At 42.4% G+C, this 22011-nt stretch overlaps 1 protein-coding gene, 1 non-coding gene and 1 pseudogene across 2 annotated transcripts; 1 reads left to right on the top strand and 2 right to left on the bottom strand.

Annotated features, from left to right (window-relative positions):
- The first annotated feature begins 2485 nt into the window (after window positions 1-2485).
- On the top strand, window positions 2486-9842 carry LOC120057577 (annotated as a pseudogene).
- Window positions 9843-10485: 643 nt separating this feature from the next.
- trnac-gca lies at window positions 10486-10557 on the bottom strand. The gene has a single exon. It is a non-coding gene; the product is annotated as a tRNA-Cys (tRNA).
- An 8020-nt stretch (window positions 10558-18577) lies between these two features.
- Window positions 18578-21830, bottom strand: LOC120057284 (coiled-coil domain-containing protein 82-like). The gene is made up of 7 exons (XM_039005847.1): window positions 21022-21830; window positions 20636-20846; window positions 20448-20540; window positions 20227-20351; window positions 19871-20041; window positions 19452-19640; window positions 18578-19264 (listed from the first exon to the last, which is right to left on the bottom strand). The coding sequence occupies exons 1-7, from the start codon at window positions 21544-21546 to the stop codon at window positions 19199-19201; spliced, it is 1380 nt and encodes a 459-aa protein (XP_038861775.1). The 5' UTR covers window positions 21547-21830; the 3' UTR covers window positions 18578-19198.
- Window positions 21831-22011: the final 181 nt, after the last annotated feature.

Below are 22011 nucleotides of genomic sequence, written 5' to 3'. Positions count from 1 at the left end.
GTTTATCCAACTGGATAAAAACATTTTTTGTGTGATAATTACGTCCCCCCCTACTTCTAAAACCAAAGTTGCACCCCTGTGTATGCACATGGGTGGCAGGACACAGTGCTATAGAGTTTCAGCTTTGCCTGTGGGAAGGGACACAGAGCTTTTCCTCACACCCCACAGTAAATGAGAAAGCTTGTATTCCTACCTGAGATGGAGAAAACTTCCATTCCCAGAGGCACAGAAACCTGTACAGTATCACGATTATTTGGAATAGTCAGATTAGTATAATAGTTTGATTTCAACGTTTACATGCTTTGCAAGAAGAACAAATCCTTAACAATCCTGTTTACATGGACACGTCTGAAATCAGGCTACTTGATGGGACTTTGATAAATGCAGAAAATCACAAATAAAAAAAAACGTTGTTTACATGACTAATGCTATAACTGGCCTACTGCCATAATCAGTTTCATATCAAATGATTTGTGTGTATGTAAATGTGCTCACTGTGTTTCATATGTTGCATTATCAACGATGAAGCTCCTGGCCCTTATGCCAGGAACTGCTCTGGCTCTACAGGGTTAAAAGTGTCCTCATAACTTAACAGATGTCTCATAACATGACTTTCCATATACTGTAATTATCTGTAAATATGTACTTATGGTTAATTGTTAACTTTCTCTGTCTATGACTGGCTAGACGTATGTTAGGGAGAATAATCACTATTATGTACACTACGGGTCAAACGTTTTAGAACACCTATTCATTCAAGGGTTTTTCTTTATTTTTACTATTTTCTACATTGTAGAATAATAGTGAAGACATCAAAACTATGAAATAACACATATTGAATCATGTAGTAACCCAAAAAGTATTAAACAAATCAAAATATATTTTATATTGAGATTCTTCAAATAACCACCCTTTGCCTTGATGACAGCTCTGCACACTCTTGGCATTCTCTCAACCAGCTTCATGAATTAGTCACCTGGAATGCATTTCAATTAACAGGTGTGCCTTCTTAAAACTTAATTTGTGGAATTTCTTTCCTTCTTGATGGGTTTGAGCCAATCAGTTGTGTTGTGACAAGGTAGGGGTGGTATTCAGAAGATAGCCCTGTTTGGTAAAAGACCAAGTCCATACATCAACTGTTCAGAGGAGACTGTGTGAATCAGGCCTTCTTGGTCAAATTGCTGCAAAGAAACCACTACTAAAGGACACCAATAATAAGAAGAGACTTGCTTAGGCCAAGAAACATGAGCAATGGACATTAGACCGGTGGAAATTTGTAATTTAGTCTGGAGTACAAATTTGCGATTTTTGTTTTTTGTTTTTTTGGTTCCAACCGCCATCTGGTTTTGGGCTTAGTTGGACTATTATTTGTTTTTCAACAGGACAATGACCCAACACACCTCCAGACTGTGTAAGGGCTATTTTACCAAGAAGGAAAGTAAGGGAGTGCTGCATCAGATGACCTGGTCTCCACAATCCCCCGACCTGAACCAAATTGAGATGGTTTGGGATGAGTCGGACCACAGAGTAAAGGAAAAGCAGCCAACAAGTGCTCAGCATATGTGGGAACTTCTTCAAGAGTGTTGGAAAAGCATTCAAGGTGAAGCTGGTTGAGAGAATGCCAAGAGTGTGTAAAGCTATCATCAAGGCAAAGGGTGGCCATTTGAAGAATCTCAAATATAAAATGTATTTTGATTTGTTTAACACTTTTTTGGTTACTACATGATTCCATATGTGTTATTTCATAGTTTTGATGTCTTCACTATTATTCTACAATGTAGAAAATTGTACAAATAAAGAAAAACCCTTGAATGAGTAGGTGTTCTAAAACTTTTGACCGGTAGTCTATTACATGTAACTGTTAACATGAACTGTAACCCTGAAACCCTACCTCTTCAAATAAATATATCTTAAATAAATCCCACAAAAAAATGTAAAAAACAAATCTGCACTTGTACTACTAGCGCTGACTTTGCTAATAACTACTTTAATGAGTTAAAATGGACTAACTACGACTGTGATATGTGGTTGTCTCACCTAGCTATCTTTAGATGAATGCACCAACTGTAAATCGCTCTGGATAAGAGCGTCTGCTAAATGACTAAAATGCCAAATGTAAGGTGAGCCATTGACCCAGAAATGGCCTGAAATTGCCCTTAGGACAAGTGATGAGTAATAAGATGTAAGAGATGGAATCTGATCTGCTACTCCTCCAATGAGAGCATGACTAGGTCACTACTGGTGACCTAACTGTAGATATTGCTGCTACTCATGATCTTTGCAGGGTCAGGTTAAGTCAGTCAAGCCCATACAGTCCTACTCTTTATCTTTGGCTATGATAGTTAGTAACTCACTGCTGCTTGTCCTGAGTGATATTTCAACACGTTGTCATTCTACAGAGCAGCAAACTGTGAGAAGTAAAGCAATAAAAGGGAAGGATGACGGTAGCAGAAGACATACAACTCTGCGAGCCCGTCTCAGTTCCATGTTCAGCCTCAGGCTTCCTCTGAGGGGCAGCAGAGACCCGGGAGCGAAAAACAACAGCCATAACAATGGGTGAGCCTTTGTAACAAATAAGTAGCTAGTACACTTACAAACATGGTGGAAACATGCAGATTACTGTTACAACAGCCTTCAGAGGATGAAATTAGGGTACAGTGATATTCTAATGCAGGCTCATCCCCATCCCCTAGGGTTAGCAACGTCCCCTCTCCTGGAGGACAAAGCTGCGAAGACAAGAGTACTGAGGCAAAGCATGTGGAGGAGCAAATAGGTGAGCTTGCAGAGGTGCCTAACAAGGAGGTGCACACAGAGGAGGAGCTCACCAAGGAGGTGCACACAAAGGAGGAGCTCACCAAGGAGGTGCACACAGAGGAGGAGCTCACCAAGGAGGTGCACACAGAGGAGGAGCTCACCAAGGAGGTGCACACAGAGGAGGAGCTCACCAAGGAGGTGCACACAGAGGAGGAGCTCACCAAGGAGGTGCACACAGAGGAGGAGCTCACCAAGGAGGTGCACACAGAGGAGGAGCTCACCAAGGAGGTGCACACAGAGGACTCAGTGGAGTCTAATAAGGTACAGACTAGTGCATAAGGCCCTCAGTAGGTGTGTAGTAACCAGTGCCTGGGTGTTCCCCTCACCTTTGGGCCTATAATCTCCTTGTAAAGTATTGCTTTCCGCACTGCATCAAAGTTGTCGTATTTCACACACCCCATTCAGGGAGCCTTTTCAACAGCTTGGGTGTACCCTCAGCAGGTTTGCATGCCTATGACACACGCTTGGGTAAACTCAGCGGCTTGTGACAGTTCTTGAGAACATATTCTAACCTATTCTCCTATATCTCTCTGTCATGTAATTTAGCTTGATAGCATGTTTGCATTCACAACCACATTTATTTGATTAACCAAAATATTGATTAATTGGGAGTTGCACTTATTGTTGAGTTATTATGAGATTGGCCCATAGCTTTTGATGAACTCATGGATCAAAGGTTAAATGCAAATATTGATTCAAATCCCTCTATTGTATGTTGCACCAAGCATAGCAGGTGATGTCTAAAAATAGACATGATTTGCATACTTAAACTCTCTCTCTCACTCACTCACTCACTCTCATTTACAGGTGATTGGACCTGCTGTCTTCCCTGAGGGTGAAACAGGGAAGAGGAGAACAGATCTACTGGAAACAGGTGGAAAGCAGGAGAGCTCCACAGGTGTGTAATGGCTTCAGTCCTCCTCTGGTTCTTTACTAAAGGACAGATAGTAAACTGTGTGTTATGATTGCAGCTATGGTGGCTCCTAGTTTGGACGGGGAGTGAAACAGACACTTAAACAGTTCACTTGAGCATTCTGTAACTCATGTACACACAAATGGAGCCATATATGTTTAGATGTGGTTACTTCTGTTATCCTTGATTTGATATGCACTGAGTGTACGAAACATTAAGAACACCTGCTCTTTCCATGACATTGACTAACCAGGTGAAAGCTATGATCCCTTATTGATGTCACTTGTTAAATCCACTTCAATCAGTGTAGATGAAGGGGAGGCGACAGGTTAAAGGATTTTTAAGCCTTGAGACAATTGAGACATGGATTGTGTATGTGTGCCATTCAGAGGGTAAAAAAACATTTTAGTGCCTTTGAACGGGGTATGGTAGTAGGTGCCAGGCGCACGAGTTTGTGTCAAGAACTGCAATATGCTGCTGGGGTATTCATGCTCAACAGTTTCCTGTGTGTATCAATAATGGTCCACCACCCAAAGGACATCCAGACAACTTGACAGAACTGTGGGAAGCATTGGAGTCAAAATGGGCCAGCATCCCTGTGGAACGCTTTCGACACCTTGTAGAGTCCATGCCTGACAAATTGAGGGGGGGTGTTCTTAATATTTTGTACACTCAATGTATACACATACTTAGTAAAGAAATTAGATTATGTCTCTCAAAGAGGCTGGTTTCCTAGCAAATAAATGGTTAATAAAAATGTGAACAACTGTGTCAAAGGTCAATGTACCAATCTTGTTCTCTTCAATGGTCAGCCATAGGTCAGAATCAGAGAGAGGACCAAGAAAGTTCTGGAGTGACTGGACCAGCGTCAGCACCACAGTCAGCCAGACACCCACCAGTGAAGCATGAGGATCCTACATCTAACCCTCGGAAAGGAGAAAACATCCAACCGTCAGCTGAATTGAAAACGCCTATTCCCTTTAGCCCAAATCGGAACATATGTAGCTGCCCCATCCGCCCCCACCACTCTGACATCTCCTGCCCCTTCCTTGCACCTCAAGAGCAGTCCCTGCCCAGGACTGACACTGTGGAGAGTCTTTCCCCTGAGGTTACGAACATTCCCTTTCACAGCTCACATGAACCACCAAAACTTCAGTCTTCTAACTTGAAGAGGAGCCAGCTTCAGAAGGCCTCTGGTCGGGCCGTAACACCAGCTCGCTATTTGTCCTTGATCAGGCCATGGAGTGTGGAGTCACCAGGAATGTTCTCCTTGCTAAGACCAAGCAGCTCCACCACACTGCCCACCTCCCACTATGTAGAGACCCAGGCTGAAGCCTCCGGCCTCTCCTCCAACATCACCTCCGTCCTCCCTTCCAACCTCTCCTCCGACCTCCCCTCCAACCTCCCCTCCGGCCTCCCCTCCTCCTCTGACCACCGAGAGAGTCCAGTCACCTTGAGACAGCACATTTCAAGTAGTCATCTCACCTTGTTCCCTGCCTCTGACCTACAATGTTTCCCACCCCAGAGCCTCAACAGAATCCTGCCTCGTACTACACTGTCTCATTACCCTCTTGGATGTAGGACCAGATTAAGCTCATCTTTGATATTTAACTCTCTCCCCATGTCTAAGAACACTTTAGATACAGCAACTGAGAGACCAAAATACCCTAACAGGTCCAAGTCACTTGATAGACATTTAACCAAGGCTGTATCTATGGATACAGCTGGTGACAATCACTCCCCCTACTCGCCACCCAGTAACACAAGATGGATGTCATCTTCTGAGAGAATCAACATGTTGGCGAAGCAGCATAACTTAGCAGCCCAGGTTGGTTTATCAAAAGCCATCAGCCAACAGAGGATTCTGCAGACGAATGCCTCCGTTCAATCTAATAACCAAAGAATGTTCAAGCACCATGCATATTATTCAGGTGTATATGACACAGGTCCCAGTCTGGCAGTTAAGACTCATTCTCTCTCCAGCCTCAGCTCCAGGGCCTCTCACGGGCTTCAGTCACATCTTCACAGCCCCCCAGTTTCACCAGATCATATGACTGATCTCACCAGATCCTATGGTGGTACACACAGTGCCCCAGCAGACACAAAACAGTTGATGATAGGGGAAAAAATAAAAGTGACTGGTTCAGAGATTATTGATAGTGAAATACATAATATCAGTGGATTTAAATGTCAGACTTCAAATAAGGATTTGTTTGCATCTCAGATTAGAAAGAATAACTTGGGTCTGCCTGCTCAGGACGCAACTCTTATCTCTGATAGGACTGAAAAAGAGCCCACTGGTTACAGAAGCAACCGGAAAGTAGATCAGATACTGAATCGCCTCAGACTGATATTCAGTAGCAAACGCATTGAGGAAAAGAGTGTGTTGTTTGGTAGAAAGGGGAAAACGGTGCCATCAACACTTGAGGGAGCTAGTGTCATCAGTGAGAATAGACGGACAGGGAAGAGGTCTCCAGAGGTCAAAGAAGTGCTGAAACCCATTGACCTTCAACGTAATGTGGCAGGTCATCTAAGACAACAAAACAGAGGCTGCAATGGGCTGACAATATCCACAGTTAAATTAACATCCAAGAATGCACAGTTAGATATTCATGATAAAGAGAGGAACACAATATCAACTGAGAAAAATGGAAACCCATCGCTGTCAAAAGAAGAATTAAGTAGAACAAATCCTCCACATTCACCCTATTTTGGTAGTCAATCCCATAAGGACTCTGGAAGTTCTAGAACCAGTCATTTTAGCCTCAACACAAAGAATGAAGATGTCTTCTCTAGCTCAATGGGTAAGGACAGTAGATCAGATAATAGTAGAACTGCCTGTTTTAAACCCACACAGCTCTCATACTCCAACAACTCTCCAACCACTACTGATTTTGGCCTGAAACATGGCCGCTCCATCTCTGTCACCAACATTTACTCAAACCGAACATCAAGAAACAGGCGCATCTCCACAGGAACTGATATGGCCCCCACAAGGTACCTAAGGAGTCTGGAGGATATCAGAGGGCCAGGGGACCTTGATCGCCCACCCAGGACCCTTTCCAGAGCTTTCTCTAGCACTCAGAGAACCTATATTAGTCTAATAAAAACAGACAGCAAGAGCCTGACATTGCCTATGCCTCTACGGTTCAATGAGTCATCGACTTGGCACACAGAGATTTTAAACTCACTTATCATTGATCAGAAGTTGCAAGTCATTCAAGGCCCCATGGAACTACTGCCCATCACTAGCTCCAGTTTGTCAGACTTTGAGGAGTATGACTCAGATACAACTACAGATGGAGAGTACTACTTGAGCAGTGATGATTGGGAGAAAGAGTCAATACTCTAACAAAGGGTGACCGTTTTGAGTAACATTGTGCAGATATTTAATGTTTTTGTGAAAATCATTTCTTATTGGCCTATGTATTTATAGTTGAAAAACATTAATAAAACAAATAATGAATCTGTACATTTATTGAATCCATGTTGATAATATGGTGATATATTGTAGTGAGAGGAAGCTCAGTGGTTGGCAGTGGGAGAGGATGAGGCTCTTTGTCTATGTCAATTATTTCATGAATTTCATTCCTTCATCTGCTGGTCAGTCCCTTACTAAAGTTATTTTTGGGGAAACTGTTTAGTAACTCATCCCTTTGAAGCTATTTCACCCCAAGATCAATTGAGATCTCATACAATGGGGAGTTTGTCATCAAATAAACTACTTGTTTTTGTTGCTGTAGCCTATGTTTTATTGATGCACAAAATGTAACTCTTAACGTCTTAAACAATGTATACGATTGGGCACCCCTTTATTCCCCTATAGAGCCTAATATTTGCGGGCTGAACATTACTCCAATTGTCCCTACGGTTATGTTCTTGTTCCTATAATCGAGGTGATTTAACTACTTTTGATCTCCTCTTTACATGCAGGTAAAGACTCGTTCAGAAGCAGCATGTCCGCATCCACCTTCCCCTGGACAGAGGCGATGGTTCCTTTCTAATAATAATAAGACTATGAATATACACTGTTTATTAATTCCCATAACACCATACCCACACCGCCGTGTGACCGTGCACTGGCACGCCACCTTTTGTCCCTTATTTGGTAGTGAGAAAGTTGGCAACCCTAATTCAGCCACTTTTACTGCCTTTAAAAAAAAACATAGCTGATATGGCTGATTTGCTTAAACAAATGTGTTTTTTTACTGACAATTGAGATGTACAAACCATGGCATAAGGGGGGGGGGGGGGGGGGGGGGGGGGGGGCGAGTAAATAGATAAGAGGCTATCAGTAATTTCGATTGTAATTTCAGTATTTGTTCAGACTTCAGTGCCTTCCCCTTCATTGCCCTGCAGCGCCTCCTACAGGAGGTTCCCCGTCGGTTCTCCAACAGAGGATGTCTCATTCACTATGCTGTAATCGACAACCAGGTGTACCGCTGCTCCCTGGGAAAATACATTGACATCAAGATAATTTTTTCGAATAAAATAAAAAATGTAACCTTTATTTAACTAGTTCTCTGATGAAATGTTCCTCTCACTATGCAGTAAGGTAAAACTGTGTGCACTATTAGTTATAGGTGAGTTTGTGTGTGCTGGTCTCTGTCCTTTCATCAATAAGTATGATCATGGTCCTTTCTTAACTGTCCGATGGTACTTATTTGCCCCTCACCAGAAATTCACATAACATATTTTCAATATGAGGTGAGGTTTCCTGATATGGAATTTTACATCAATGTGGGAGACTGGCCAATGGAAACAAGGAAGCAGATGACATTCCTGGGGCTGTTCCAATCATCTTCTGATGTGGTTCCACAGACGCCCGAGACATCATCCTCCCCACCTATGACAACACTCACTCCACCCTGGAGACCCTGAGGGGCATTTCCAATGACCTGCTGTCAGTCCAGGGCAACACAGGTAAGACACATTACTTCTTACATTCTCTCTTGAGCTAATTCTGCTTACTTACACCTCATTACTCACATGCACATTACTCCGTTTCCTTGGCCTCTAGGTCCCCCTTGGTCCAACAAAACAGAACAAGCCTTATTCTGTGGCCGGGACAGTCGTGAAAAGCGCCTACACCTGGTCACTCTGTCCAAGAAAAACCCAGAGCTGTGAGACGCCAGAATAACTGGCTGGTTCTTTTTCAGGGAAAGGGAGAAGGATCTGGGCAAAGCAAATCTTGTTGGATTCTTTGACTTCTTCAAGGTGGGGGAACATTCTGAACATTCCACCCAAAGCCAGCAGGTTCCCAAAAATAAAAATTGGTAGCCACAATAAAATAAAAGTGAATTCTAAACTTTCACACCGTGGCGTAATATACAGCCCTTTCCCATTTACAGTTTAAGTATCCGGTGAATGTTAATGGCACAGTGGCTCCTTACAGGTTCCCTTAGCTGATGCTGGGGAACAGCCTGGTGCTGAAGCAGAATTAATAAAATTACAAGCATTTCTACACCCACCTGAAGCCAGGCACCCACTACATCCCCGTGAAGAGGAGTCTCTGACCTCATCCAAAAGATTGAGTGGGCAACGGTATGAAAGAGAAAGAGTGCCAATGTTTGAATCAATATGTATTTGCTACCATGTACATTTTGGGATACTTGAAATGCAAATGCATGTTGTAATGAATAGGATCTAGCCAGGTTTTTGTGGATATTTGATTAAGATATGGATTTCTTTATTTTCCCCTACAGGGGAATGATGATGAAACACAAGCGATAGCTAAAGCAGGCCAGACGATTGTACGACAGCTCGTACAACCTAACAGATTGTACTGTTACTATTACAGTGTTCTACGGGTAATTGTCTTTATTTGCTATGCATGCCAATGCTAAATCAGCTCAGATAAATTAAGGTACTATTATTATCATTGATACTTTTACTGCAGTGTCAACTCAGATACTGTACTGTGTATGAGAAAAAGAAACGCAGCTAGGAAAGTTGTCTTCTTCCATAATAGATGTACTCTGAGCGTCAGACCAACCAGCCCACACTGCATCCAGACATGAAGCTGGTTCCCCAGCCATCTGACCAGAGTGCCCTTTGCAGCTGTCAGCAAGAGCCTCAAAGAGATGATTCCAGCCTGGAGAAGGATGAACTCTGATCAACATTGTGAAAAGAAAGGGAAGAGACACTAGCTATTTCAATACAGAAAGTGCCTTGGACTTCTGCTTGCTTGTTGATGGAGATTAAATGCAAGGAAGAAGTACTGTGTGACCAGGACTGCTAAGTGGATGTACCAACACTCGTATAGACGATCAAATATAAAATGTGGTTTGAGCCAGACAGACCTTGTCACAGCTCACTTTACTGGGCCTGGAATATGGCCGTTTTATTGACAAGACCATTATGCAGAAGCATCTGTTTTCACTGTCCTGAGTGATATTTCACACTGCATTTTGTGTAATTGTATGATCATTGATGGTCACCATTATTACATTTGTATAAAAGATTGCTGTTGATGTTGTGTTAACCTTTTATTGACCAAGATGATCATGTCCTTTGTTTTTGTTATTCACCACCATAACTTTAAAAATATATATTGGATGGCTACAATATTATAAATGTGTTGTTGCCATATAGATTGGTTGCTTTTTGGACTCTTCTAAAGCCACAATGATTGTGCAATTAAACGACCTATTTTCTTCGACCGTACTGTTGTGAATTTTTTTTATTGAAACATCCATGGACAACCAGAAATGTCAATAACTAGGGCTCAAATTCACACGTGCCAGAAAACAAAAAAGAGGGGGCACCCGGATTTGAACCGGGGACCTCTTGATCTGCAGTCAAATGCTCTACCACTGAGCTATACCCCCTTCTGTTCATTGTTGGGAATGTTTTAGCATATATAGCTACGTGCATCACAGTTCAGCAACGACAATCTTTTAATTGTATCATAATATTGACTTCACTTTCGACTGCTTGTGATTAGATTTCCTAGACAACATACTTTGGTTTTGGCTGTAGTCAATAGCTACAGTTAAGAGACAAAGCATAAACCAAGTAGCTATCTAGCAGGAAGCTGGTAGTAGCACAGATAGATGAGACATTTTGGTTATAGCTAGCGACTCAGAGCCTTGGCACCATGACCGGAAGTACTGTAACGTTAGCCAGCCAGCGCTATTGAATGAATAGACAGCAGCCTTTTTACAATATGGCCAATTTTGCGGCTGTGGTAACTAGTGGAAATCATGGTGCGTATTTCGAGTAGTTTGCTAGCTTTGTTATTTACAATTATTCGAACCCAGTGCCATATAGCATATTAATATACAAAAAACGTAACATATTGACCCCATTTTGAGAGGTCAACGACAATGTTGCAGTTAGCTATCTAGGTAAGTTAACTGTTAATAACATCCGGCCGTGATTGGGAGTCCCATGGCGTCGCACAATTGGCCCAGCGTTGGCCGGGGTAGGCCGTCATTGTAAATAAGAATGTGTTGTTAATTAACTGACTTGCCTAGTTAAATAAAGGTTAATTAAATGTTACACATCTAACGTTTGCAGCTAACACAAGCGAGCTTTGTTTGGTCCATAATAGCTCTCGAGAACACAAGGGGGCTTACAGCCAGCAAGCTATATGTTATCACCTATTTAAATGGGATAGGTCCATGCATGCATGCATTGATACATACATACATGCATACATAAACTCAGCAAAAAAAGAAACGTCCCTTTTTCAGGACCCTGTCTTTCAAAGATAATTTGTAAAAATCTAAATAACTTCACAGATCTTCATTGTAAAGGGTTTAAACACTGTTTCCCATGCTTGTTCAATGAACCATGAACAATTAATGAACATGCACATGTGGAACGGTCGTTAAGACACTAACAGCTTACAGACGGTAGGCAATTAAGGTCACAGTTATGAAAACTTAGGACACTAAAGAGGCCTTTCTACTGACTGAAAAACACCAAAAGAAAGACGCCCAGGGTCCCTGCTCATCTGCGTGAACGTGCCTTAGGCATGCTGCAAGGAGGCATGAGGACTGCAGATGTGGCCAGGGCAATAAATTGCAATGTCCGTACTGTGTGACGCCTAAGACAGCACTACAGGGAGACAGGACGGACAGCTGATCGTCCTCAAAATGGCAGACCACGTGTAACAACACCTGCACAGGATCGGTACATCCGAACATTACACCTGCGGGACAGGTACAGGATGGCAACAACAACTGCCCGAGTTACACCAGGAACGCACAATCCCTCCATCAGTGCTCAGACTGTCCACAATAGGCTGAGAGAGGCTGGACTGAGGTCTTGTAGGCCTGTTGTAAGGCAGGTCCTCACACATCACCGGCAACAATGTCGCCTATGGGCACAAACCCACCGTCGCTGGACCAGACAGGACTGGCAAAAAGTGCTCTTCACTGACGAGACGCGGTTTTGTCTCACCAGGGGTGATGGTCGGATTCGCTTTTATCGTCGAAGGAATGAGCGTTACACCGAGGCCTGTACTCTGGAGCGGGATCGATTTGGAGGTGGAGGGTCCGTCATGGTCTGGGGCGGTGTGTCACAGCATCATCGGACTGAGCTTGTTGTCATTGCAGGCAGGGAAGACATCCTCCTCCCTCATGTGGTACCCTTCCTGCAGGCTTATCCTGACATGACCCTCCAGCATGACAATGCCAGCAGCCATACTGCTCGTTCTGTGTGTGATTTCCTGTAAGACAGGAATGTCAGTGTTCTACCATGGCCAGCGAAGAGCCCGGATCTCAATCCCATTGAGCACGTCTGGGACGTGTTGGATCGGAGGGTGAGGGCTAGGGCCATTCCCCCAAGAAATGTCTTGGAACTTGCAGGTGTCTTGGTGGAAGAGCTGGGTAACATCTCACAGCAAGAATTGGCAAATCTGGTGCAGTCCATGAGGAGGAGATGCACTGCAGTACATAATGCAGCTGGTGGCCACACCAGATACCGACTGTTACTTTTGATTTTGACCCCCCCTTTGTTCAGGGACACATTATTCAATTTCTGTTAGTCACATGTCTGTGGAACTTGTTCAGTTTATGTCTCAGTTGTTTTATCTTGTTATGTCATACAAATATTTACACATGTTAAGTTTGCTGAAAATAAATGCAGTTGACAGTGAGAGGACATTTCTTTTTTTGCTGAGTTTAGTTATCAGTGTATTTGATTGTAACGGGACTTTCCTTATCTACTCCCCAAAGATGGAGAAATTGAGAAATTCCTTCATTCATTCTCTACATAGGAAAGGAATGGAGTCTGTACAGTAGAGAGGTGCAGGTTGCCTCTAAACACAACACAGATCTTGGGTTATTTTTCTATACCATAGCTAATTAACTAGCAAGGTAACCTAATCAGCACTCAGAGGCAACTACATTGAAGTACATTTTCTACAGCCTGGTGTCTTCTCTGTATTGCAGAATTGTCGTGGCCTATATGCACAACTAAAGGACATTGTTCCAGTCACAGGTCTATGTTCCCAAGCGGGACCTTATGGTGTCCAGGACACGCTCCGAAGCAGGTGAGTGTCAGCCACAACACATATTCAAGGGACACCTTTTTACTGATGCCAATTAAAAAAGTATTGGCCAAAGCCCATTTACTGACACCCAGTGATAAACACGATATGTCTTGTGTTACTGTACCCATGGGTTTTCCAGCGTGAGGAATGAGCAGCTCCCCAGTTATCCACTGGAACTCTTAGAGAAAAACATGAGACTTGCTGGTTTAAAGTGGGCCGGTGCCCTACCCACACTGGCCCTACCTACTCACAAACACACATACAGTGCCTTCAGAAAGTATTCACACCCCTTGCATTTTTTCACATTTAGTTGTTACAAAGTGGGATTAAAATGGATTTAATTGTCATTTTTTGTCAAGGACCCACACAACATACTCTGTAATGTAAAAGTGAAAGAAACAAAAAATATATATATATATTTAAATGCTAATATATATAGATTAGATGTGGGTCATTGGCATGGGTCCCCAGGTCCTCAAAAGGTTCTACAGCTGCACCATCAAGAGCATCCTGACCGGTTGCATCACCGCTAGGTATGGCAACTGCTTGGCGTCTGACCGTAAGGTGCTACAGAGGGTAGTGCGAACGGCCCAGTACATCACTGGGGCCAAGCTTCCTGCCATCAAGGACCTATATAATAGGCGGTGTCAGAGGAAAGCCCATAAAATAATTGTCAGAGACTCCAGTCACCCAAGTTATAGACTGTTTTCTCTGCTAACGCACAGCAAGCGGTACCAGAGCGCCAAGTCTAGGACCAAAAGGCTCCTCAACAGCTTCTACCCCCAAGCCATAAGACTGCTGAACAATTCATAAAATCGCCACTGGACAATTTACATTGACCCCCCCCCCCCCCCCCCCCCCCTTTTGTACACTGCTGCTACTCACTGTTTGTTTGTTACCTATGCATAGTCACTTCGCCCCCATCTACATGTACAGATTACCTCAAATGGCCTGTACCTCCGCACACAGACTCGTTACCGGTGCCCCCTGTATATAGCCTCATTATTCTTATTGTGTTACTTTTTATTATTTATTTTTATTTCAGTCTACTTGGTAAATATTTTCTTCTTCTTGAACTGCAATGTTAAGGGCTTGTAAGTAAGCATTTCACGGTAAAGTCTACACTTGTTGTACTCAGCGCATGTGACAAATAAAGTTTGATTTGATTTTGATTTGATTAGATATGTATTTAACCCCCTGACTCAATACATGTTAGAATCACCTTTGGCAGGGATTATAGTCTTTCTGGGTAAGTCTCTAAGAGCTTTCCACACCTGGATTGTGCAACATTTGCCATTATTCTTTTCAAAACTCTTTAAGCTCTGTCAAATTGCTAGACAACCATTTTCAGGTCTTGCCATAGATTTTTAAGCAGATTTAAGTCAAAACTGTGACTCTGCCACTCAGGAACATTCACTGTCTTCTTGGTACACAAATCCAGTGTAGATTTGGCCTTGTGTTTTAGATTATTGTCCTGCTGAAAGGTTAGTTAATCTCCCAGTGTCTGGTGGAAAGCAGAGTGAACCAGGTTTTTGTCTAGGGGTTTGCCTGTGCTTAGCTCCATTCCATTTAATTTTTATCCGAAAAACTCCACAGTCCTTAATGATTATAAGTATACCCATAACATGATACAGCAACCACTATGTATGAAAATATGCAGTGGTACTACGTAATGTGTTGTATCAGGTCAATTAGGTTAGTATTGTGGAGTATCTACAATGTTGTTGATCCATTCTCAGTTTTCTCCTGTCACAGCCATTAAACTCTGTAACCGTTTTAAAGTCACCATTGGCCTCATGGTGAAATCCCTGAGCGGTTTCCTTCCTCTCTGGCAATTGAGTTAGGAAGGACGCTTGTATCTTTGTAGTGACTGGATGTATTGATACCCATCAAAAGTGTAATTTGCTCAAAGGGATATTCAATCAGTGGAGGCTCCTCAGAGGAGGAAGGAGAGGACCATCCTCCTCAGGGAATTTCATAAAAATAAAAATGTTAAAACATTAAAGATATCCTTTTTAGATTAAACTATACTATATATAATCATGTCACCAAATAATTTATTAAACACTCTATTTTGCAAAGGTCTACAGTAGCCTCAACAGCACGCTGTAGGGTAGCACCATGGTGTAGCTGGAGGAAAGCTAGCTTACGTCCTCCTCTGGGTACATTGACTTCAAAACAAAACCCAAGAGACTCATGGTTCTCACCCCCTTCCATAGACTTAAACAGTAATTATGACAACTTCCGGAGGACGTCCTCCAACCTACCAGAGCTCTTGCAGAATGTACTGACATGTTGTCCACCCAATCAAATGATCAGAAAATGTATTTAGTACTGAGAGCATAAGCTACAGCTAGCTAGCACTGCAGTGCATTAAATGTGGTGAGTAGTTGACTCAAAGAGAGAGAAACACAGTAGTTGAACAGTTTAACAAATACATTTCTTCCAAAATGAAGGAGAAGCAAGAGAGAAATAGAGAGAGATTTCATCATTTTTTAAACTTTCAGTTTCACTTACTTAGCTAGTTTAGCCTACTGAAACACCCTGCTCAAACAGAGGGATGTTACGTCAGCTCGCTGGCTATGACTTTCCAACACAACACTGGAACTCTTTCAAGTCAAGGTAAGCTTTTGGTTTTACAAATGTTTTGCCACCAGTGTAACTGCTTACTGACTGTACACTGTAGCGTTAATGCATGATTGTAGGTGGTTTACTAACACGTTAGTTCTATTAGCTATGCTGACTATTACATTATATATTATATATATTATTATAGGTTGACAATGATGTAGGCTGTGTGTAGCAGTTTAGCTTGGAAAGGTTTTTTCGCCTGGTCACATACAGCTGATGTGTTGTGCATTGAAGTCCACATGCGAAGGGACAACGTGAGAGGAGGAGAGCACATAGAGGAGAGAAGGAATACAACGGGCTGCTATGAAAGTGAACTGCGTTTGCGCGTGATCAGGGGTGTATTCATTCCGCCGATTATGTTATAAAAACGTTTCTTAAACGCAAGCAAATGGAACAAAACGAGGATAAACATACCTGAATTTGTCCAATAGAAACTCTCGTTTGCAACTGTTGGACTAATGATTACACCCTATATCAGCTAGATGCAGGCAAGAGTGTGCAAGGCAGTATTGTCTGTCCATGTGTCACTGCAATTATATGCTCATGGACAACATATTGTTTAATGGAGTTTTTATTATTCGTTTTATGAAGCATCACACAAGCTTTTTGATAGAAATTAAGCAACTCAGAAAAGTTGTACCATGCCAAGGTGAGAGGAGAGCACATAGATGAGAGAAGGAATACAACGTGGCTGCTATGAAAGTGAACTGCGTTTGCGCATGATCAGGGGTGTATTCATTCTGCCGATTATGTTGAAAAACGTTTCTTAAACGCAAGCAAACGGAACAAAACGAGGATAAACATACCTGAATGTGTCCAATAGAAACTCTCGTTTGCAACTGCTGGACTAATGATTACACCCTATATCAGCTAGATGCAGGCAAGAGTGTGCAAGGTGGTATTGTCACCTCAAATTTGTCTCTCGACCTGCGTGGACCTACGTTGTAAACTGTCATTCCTAGGCTAGGTGTTAGCAACCTCATGATGTGTATAGGGAAAATTAGAGTATCATGTAGTAGCCTAAACCTATCGCTGTTACATTAAACTGGGTGAATTAAATATGAATGACAGTCATCCAATATGCTGTAATAGAAACAAGGCCATGCTCATTAAAAAAATAAATGGCACTGACCACCACTGTTTCAATGTCTGCTTTTGAAAAATTGTACCCATCTACCAATAGGTGCCCTTCTTTGCGAGGCATTGGAAAACCCGGGTCTTTGTCGTTGAATCTGTGTTTGAAATTCACTGCTCGACTGAGGGACCTTACAGATAATTATGTGTGTGGGGTACAGAGATGAGGTAGTCATTCAAAAATCATGTTAAACACTATTACTGCACAAACAGTGAGTCCATGCAACTTATGTGACTTGTTAAGCCCATGTTTACTCCTGAACTTATTTAGGCCATAACAAAGGGTTTGAATACCTATTGACTCAAGATATTTCAGCTTTTCACTTTTAATTCATTTGTACAAATTGTACATAATTGCACTTTGACATTATGGGGTATTGTGTGTAGGCCAGTGACCCAAAAAATCTAAATGTAATCCATTTTAAATTCAGGCTGTAACACAACAAAATGTGGAAAAAGTCAAGGGGTGTGAATACTTTCTGCAGGCACTGTAGCTCCAAGAGATACGCATGAATAACTGAACATCCATAAAATTGCGTCTAATGTCTTCTGTGGACATTATACCTCCTGATAAAATGAAGTGTGTATAAACCTGATTATACGTTAATTTAAAAAAATACAGTTCCAGCTAAACCAGGACAAGAAGAATTTGTCCAACTCTCAGGTACATTCAGGGCCTCCATGCCCCTCTTAAAATAAAAATGGAGTGGGCAATACGACAGGTAAAATCATTCTTCACTCACTGAAATGGACTACACGGGCATGTGGTAATATCTGTCTTTCCCATTTACTGTGTAGTTATTCTGCTTTTATCTTATTCTCTGATTCAGCACTTGCTCTTGACACATTCAGAGGGAGGGATGAGAGCTTTGGGTTCGAGGACATTCTTAATGGTGAGTATTTGAATACGGCTATCATTCAGCTGTTTTACAAAAGGATGGGTGTGTAACTAACGTCGTGGTCATGTGTGTTTTCTTGCAGCCCAATGTGAATTGATGGGAGAGCCACATCTCATGATGCAGTACAAGTTGGGATGTGAGATTCAAATCAAATTTATTTTCAATCAAATTTAGTTACCAAGCCCTTTTTACATCAACAGATGTCACCAAGTGCTATACAGAAACCCAGCCTAAAACCCCAAACAGCAAGCAATGCAGAAGCACGGTGGCTAGGAAAAACCCCTTAGAAAGGCAGGAACCTAGGAAGAAACCTAGAGAGGAGCCAGGCTCTGAGGGGTGGCCAGTCCTCTTCTGGCTGTGCCGGGTGGAGATTATGAGTACATGGCCATTAAGGCCAGATTGTTCTTCATAAATGACCAGCTGGGTCAAATAATAATCACAGTGGTTGTAGAGGGGGCAAAAGATCAGTACCTCAGGAGTAAATATCAGTTGGCTTTTCATAGCCGAGCATTCAGAGGTCGAGACTGCAGGTACGGTAGAGTCGAAAAAGGATGTCTCCTAACAATGTTACATTTGTCATGTATGTGGTTTCATTTGTATTTTTTAAATAATTTTGGTTGGCTTCTTGCATGTCTTTAAAGACAATCATATTTCATACTGAATTATATGCTGATGGACAAGATATTGTTTAATGGAGTTTTTATTATTTGTTTAAAGAAGCATCACACAAGCTTTTTAATAGAAATGAAGCAAAACTCAGAAGAGTCGTACCATCTTTCTACACTAGATAGTGTAATCCGCAATATAGAACATTACTCATGTCATTTGAGGTCATCTGTCGTCGCAAACTCCATTTGGCATTATCCTAACTATTGGACGGACAACACTGCTTCAACTAAGTAGGGAAGGTAACCAGGGTAATTTAAAGAACTCAGGAGTAACATTTCTTTGATTTACAGCAGTACCAGAGTATTCTGCTTCATCTCTCAAACTTTGCAGATACATTTAGTGCAGACGTATGTTATATACTGTAAGAGTTATGAGCATGATATAAAATGGTTGATATAATACAGATGTAATTGATGTCTTCTTAAATGGTAACAACAAAAGGAGGAAATGGTTTTTAAAAGCTTCTCACTAATCTTACACGTTAACATTGAATTGAAGAAGTCAAATAAACAGTATATATATATATTAATCAAATACTTCTTCCCTAACAATGTGCAGAATAAACCATAAAACTGTTAAATGGATGCCTATAATAGGATGTAGATATGGATCTTTTATCCTGTCTGTCGTAATCCTTCAGTCTAGCTTCTCCTCCTGGAAGTAGTCTGCATCATTGAGATGGTCCTGGAACTTCTCATATTGCTGAAAGAGAGATGTGGGAGTGAAGTGGTGAGGGAGTGTCAGTGAGGAAAATCAGAGAGTATTGATTTCTATTACACAAAATGACAGCGTGGGGGAACAAATCAGAGGGTTTTCTGAAACAGACAGATGTGGATGGTAATTCAATGAGGGGTACTGTTATTTTATGGCGTGCAAGTGGAGTACATACCTCTGAGATCCAGCCCCTCTCCTCCAGTTTGGTGAACACCCTTTTCACTGTTTCCTTCACTGGCTCCTCTCCATTCTTCTCCTCCTCCTCCATCACTGACCGGCAGTGTTGAAACAAGTGGTACTTGAAGTGTTTCAGAGCATGATACACCTCTGTTCGGCTGGCACAAACGGAGCCTACACTGAAAGCCTGCCATTTAGGAAAGACACATGCAAGGTGCAAAAACACTCAAGACAAACAGCAAACCTGACATTTCACAAAATTATAAATTGGTGCAAGGTCCCATACAGAATTATTTGATCTGATGATGTACTTTTTGTTAGTGGGATTTTATGGGAAGCCAATGTCACACTTGCTTTCTTCTAGGGACCGAGATGGATAAAACAAAGACAGTGTTGATTTCTTCTCAGATGTAGTACCTGTGTGTCATCGGGCATGAATTGGTCCTCTTCGAGGCTGTTGAGGTCGTACAGTTGCCCTGAGAGACGCACACTGAAACTGCATTGTCTCTGGAGCTTGCATGCCTCACAAACACTCCGATGCAATCCTAACTTCAAAAGCCGGACCTCGGGATAACACTCCACACGCTCCTGAACGTGGACACACAAAAACACATACCAGTTTGCATATACTGTTTTTGAACATAATATAAGAATGGACGACTTAGCCAAAGTACAAGCATAGCTGTATACAGATGAGATCAGTGACTATGCAGCCAACTTTGAATGACTACACACAAACTCCTGTCTAAGTTCTCTGTGAAATGGTTCTTCACCTTGTAACGGTCGGTCCAGCGGCTCCGCTGTTTCAGGTTCTCCAGGCGAGGGAGGATTGTCCGCTCATCAAAGTGGAACAGTGACGCCTTCATCTCCTGAGCATATCGCTTTGTCCGATCACCACCTGCTCACAGTTATCAACCAAATAGATTCCCTACAATTGGATCATGCAGTTGATTGCGGATGGTTTTTGAGACCGCTATTGTTTAAAAACACTTACCATAAAGAGACTTGAGAAAGGTTTCATCCAGGACGTTGATCATAAGGGCTTTGAGGACCACTTGAAAGTGATTGAGCTGAGACCCTGTGATGACTAGCAAAAGGAGGAAAGAAGCAAAGGAATCATACAACACAGTGTGCTTTTACCTGCGAATATTGACCCATGATAAAGTGTGTCAGCTGACTCACACTGGCGTGGAAGAGAAACAGCTATCTCATCTGACACCTCCTCATTCTTGTCCCCTGTCTTATCCTCAACTATGAAGTCCTTCAGACTGTCGCTGTGATCTGCTGCCTCTTCTTCACTGCTGCCCAGCAATAGTTCGGGGGTATCCTCTTCTTCATCATTATCGCCACTAACATCTTCAGCTACTTTACCCTTGTCTTCATCACTTGAATCCTGGATATTTACAAGAGAACCACAGCAATACATGGGTTGTAAAACAATGTTCAACAACAAAGAATGTTTCCTCAGTCCATATATGGACAGATTATTGTGGGTGTATGCAACATGATTCTGCCCAAAGGATCAACACTTATGTCATGCTCGTCTACATGATATGGTGGTAAGATACCTCCAACGTGCCCCTGCGTTTCGGAACGCGGGACTTCACCTTCTTGGATAATGCCAGGAGTTTAGACTGGCGTTGCTTTCGTTTAGCTGCGGTCTGTTTAGCTTCGGCAACTTTTTTGTCCTTTTCTGCAGCACTCTCGTCCTCCGAATCGGAATCGTGGCTTTGTTGTTTTACGCGTTTTTTAGGAACGACTTTCCTTTTAGGCTTGGTTCCTACGTCGCTGTCAGAGTCGCTGGAGCTGTCTGCGAGGACGCGCTTCCGACGAGGACGGGACCTACCTTCGCTGGAGCTACTACCATCGCTGGCAGGGCTCTGTTCCCCACTGGCAGGTGTACTTTCGCTCCCACTGTCCGAATTCTGATAGTCACTCTCTGAAGCGCTGATGCTGGTCGTGCTCGCGCAGGACTCCTCGTCACTGTCATCAAGGATAGACGACGGCAATCCGATTTGAGCCCTTTTCTTCGACGCTTCAGCTTTATTTTTTCGCAACGTTGCGAACACTTTACGCTTGTACAGGCTTTCCATTGTAGTTTACGCAGTGTTGCCAAGTTAACAGTCCAAATAAACGTTAAATAACGTTAGCAATACTGGCTGGCTGGCTGGCTAGCTAGCAATTAGCTAATGTGAGATGCAGAACATGCTCATTTAAAAAAAGACGCGCAATCATATGTAAACAACGTTAATCTGGGTTGATACCAAGCTTTAACCACGGTGAACCTTTAAAAAAAAAATCTAATTGTATCTCGTGTGCACCTTTTGTTTTGTTTTGTTGATGTTGTCGTGTGCTTCTTCCCACTTCCGCTCTCGACTCCCGCCCTCCACTCAAAATGGCCTCTAAAATCATAGCGCCTCTCCCGGCCATTCTAGATAAATTACTCGTTTTTTGGGGGGGCCTACTGTTAGGCTACTTGTATGAAGTCAATTAGTGATATATATTTTTTGCTAATGTGCATCATGTAGACAAATAAGGTTTATTTATATAAAATATGT

Source organism: Salvelinus namaycush, chromosome 12 (genome assembly GCF_016432855.1).
Source record: "Salvelinus namaycush isolate Seneca chromosome 12, SaNama_1.0, whole genome shotgun sequence".
Lineage (NCBI taxonomy): Eukaryota > Metazoa > Chordata > Actinopteri > Salmoniformes > Salmonidae > Salvelinus > Salvelinus namaycush.
This window is presented reverse-complemented; position numbering and strand designations above follow the sequence as displayed.

What these genes read in the sequence shown, in the direction of transcription:
- LOC120057284 (XM_039005847.1), bottom strand. Translation starts at nt 21,546, where the DNA reads ATGGAAAGCCTGTACAAGCGTAAAGTGTTCGCAACGTTGCGAAAAAAT. An exon ending in GCTGGACCGACCGTTACAAG is followed by an intron (nt 20,042 to 20,226) that starts GTGAAGAACCAT and finishes GTCCACGTTCAG; the next exon opens with GAGCGTGTGGAGTGTTATCC. An exon ending in TCATGCCCGATGACACACAG is followed by an intron (nt 19,641 to 19,870) that starts GTACTACATCTG and finishes CCTAAATGGCAG; the next exon opens with GCTTTCAGTGTAGGCTCCGT.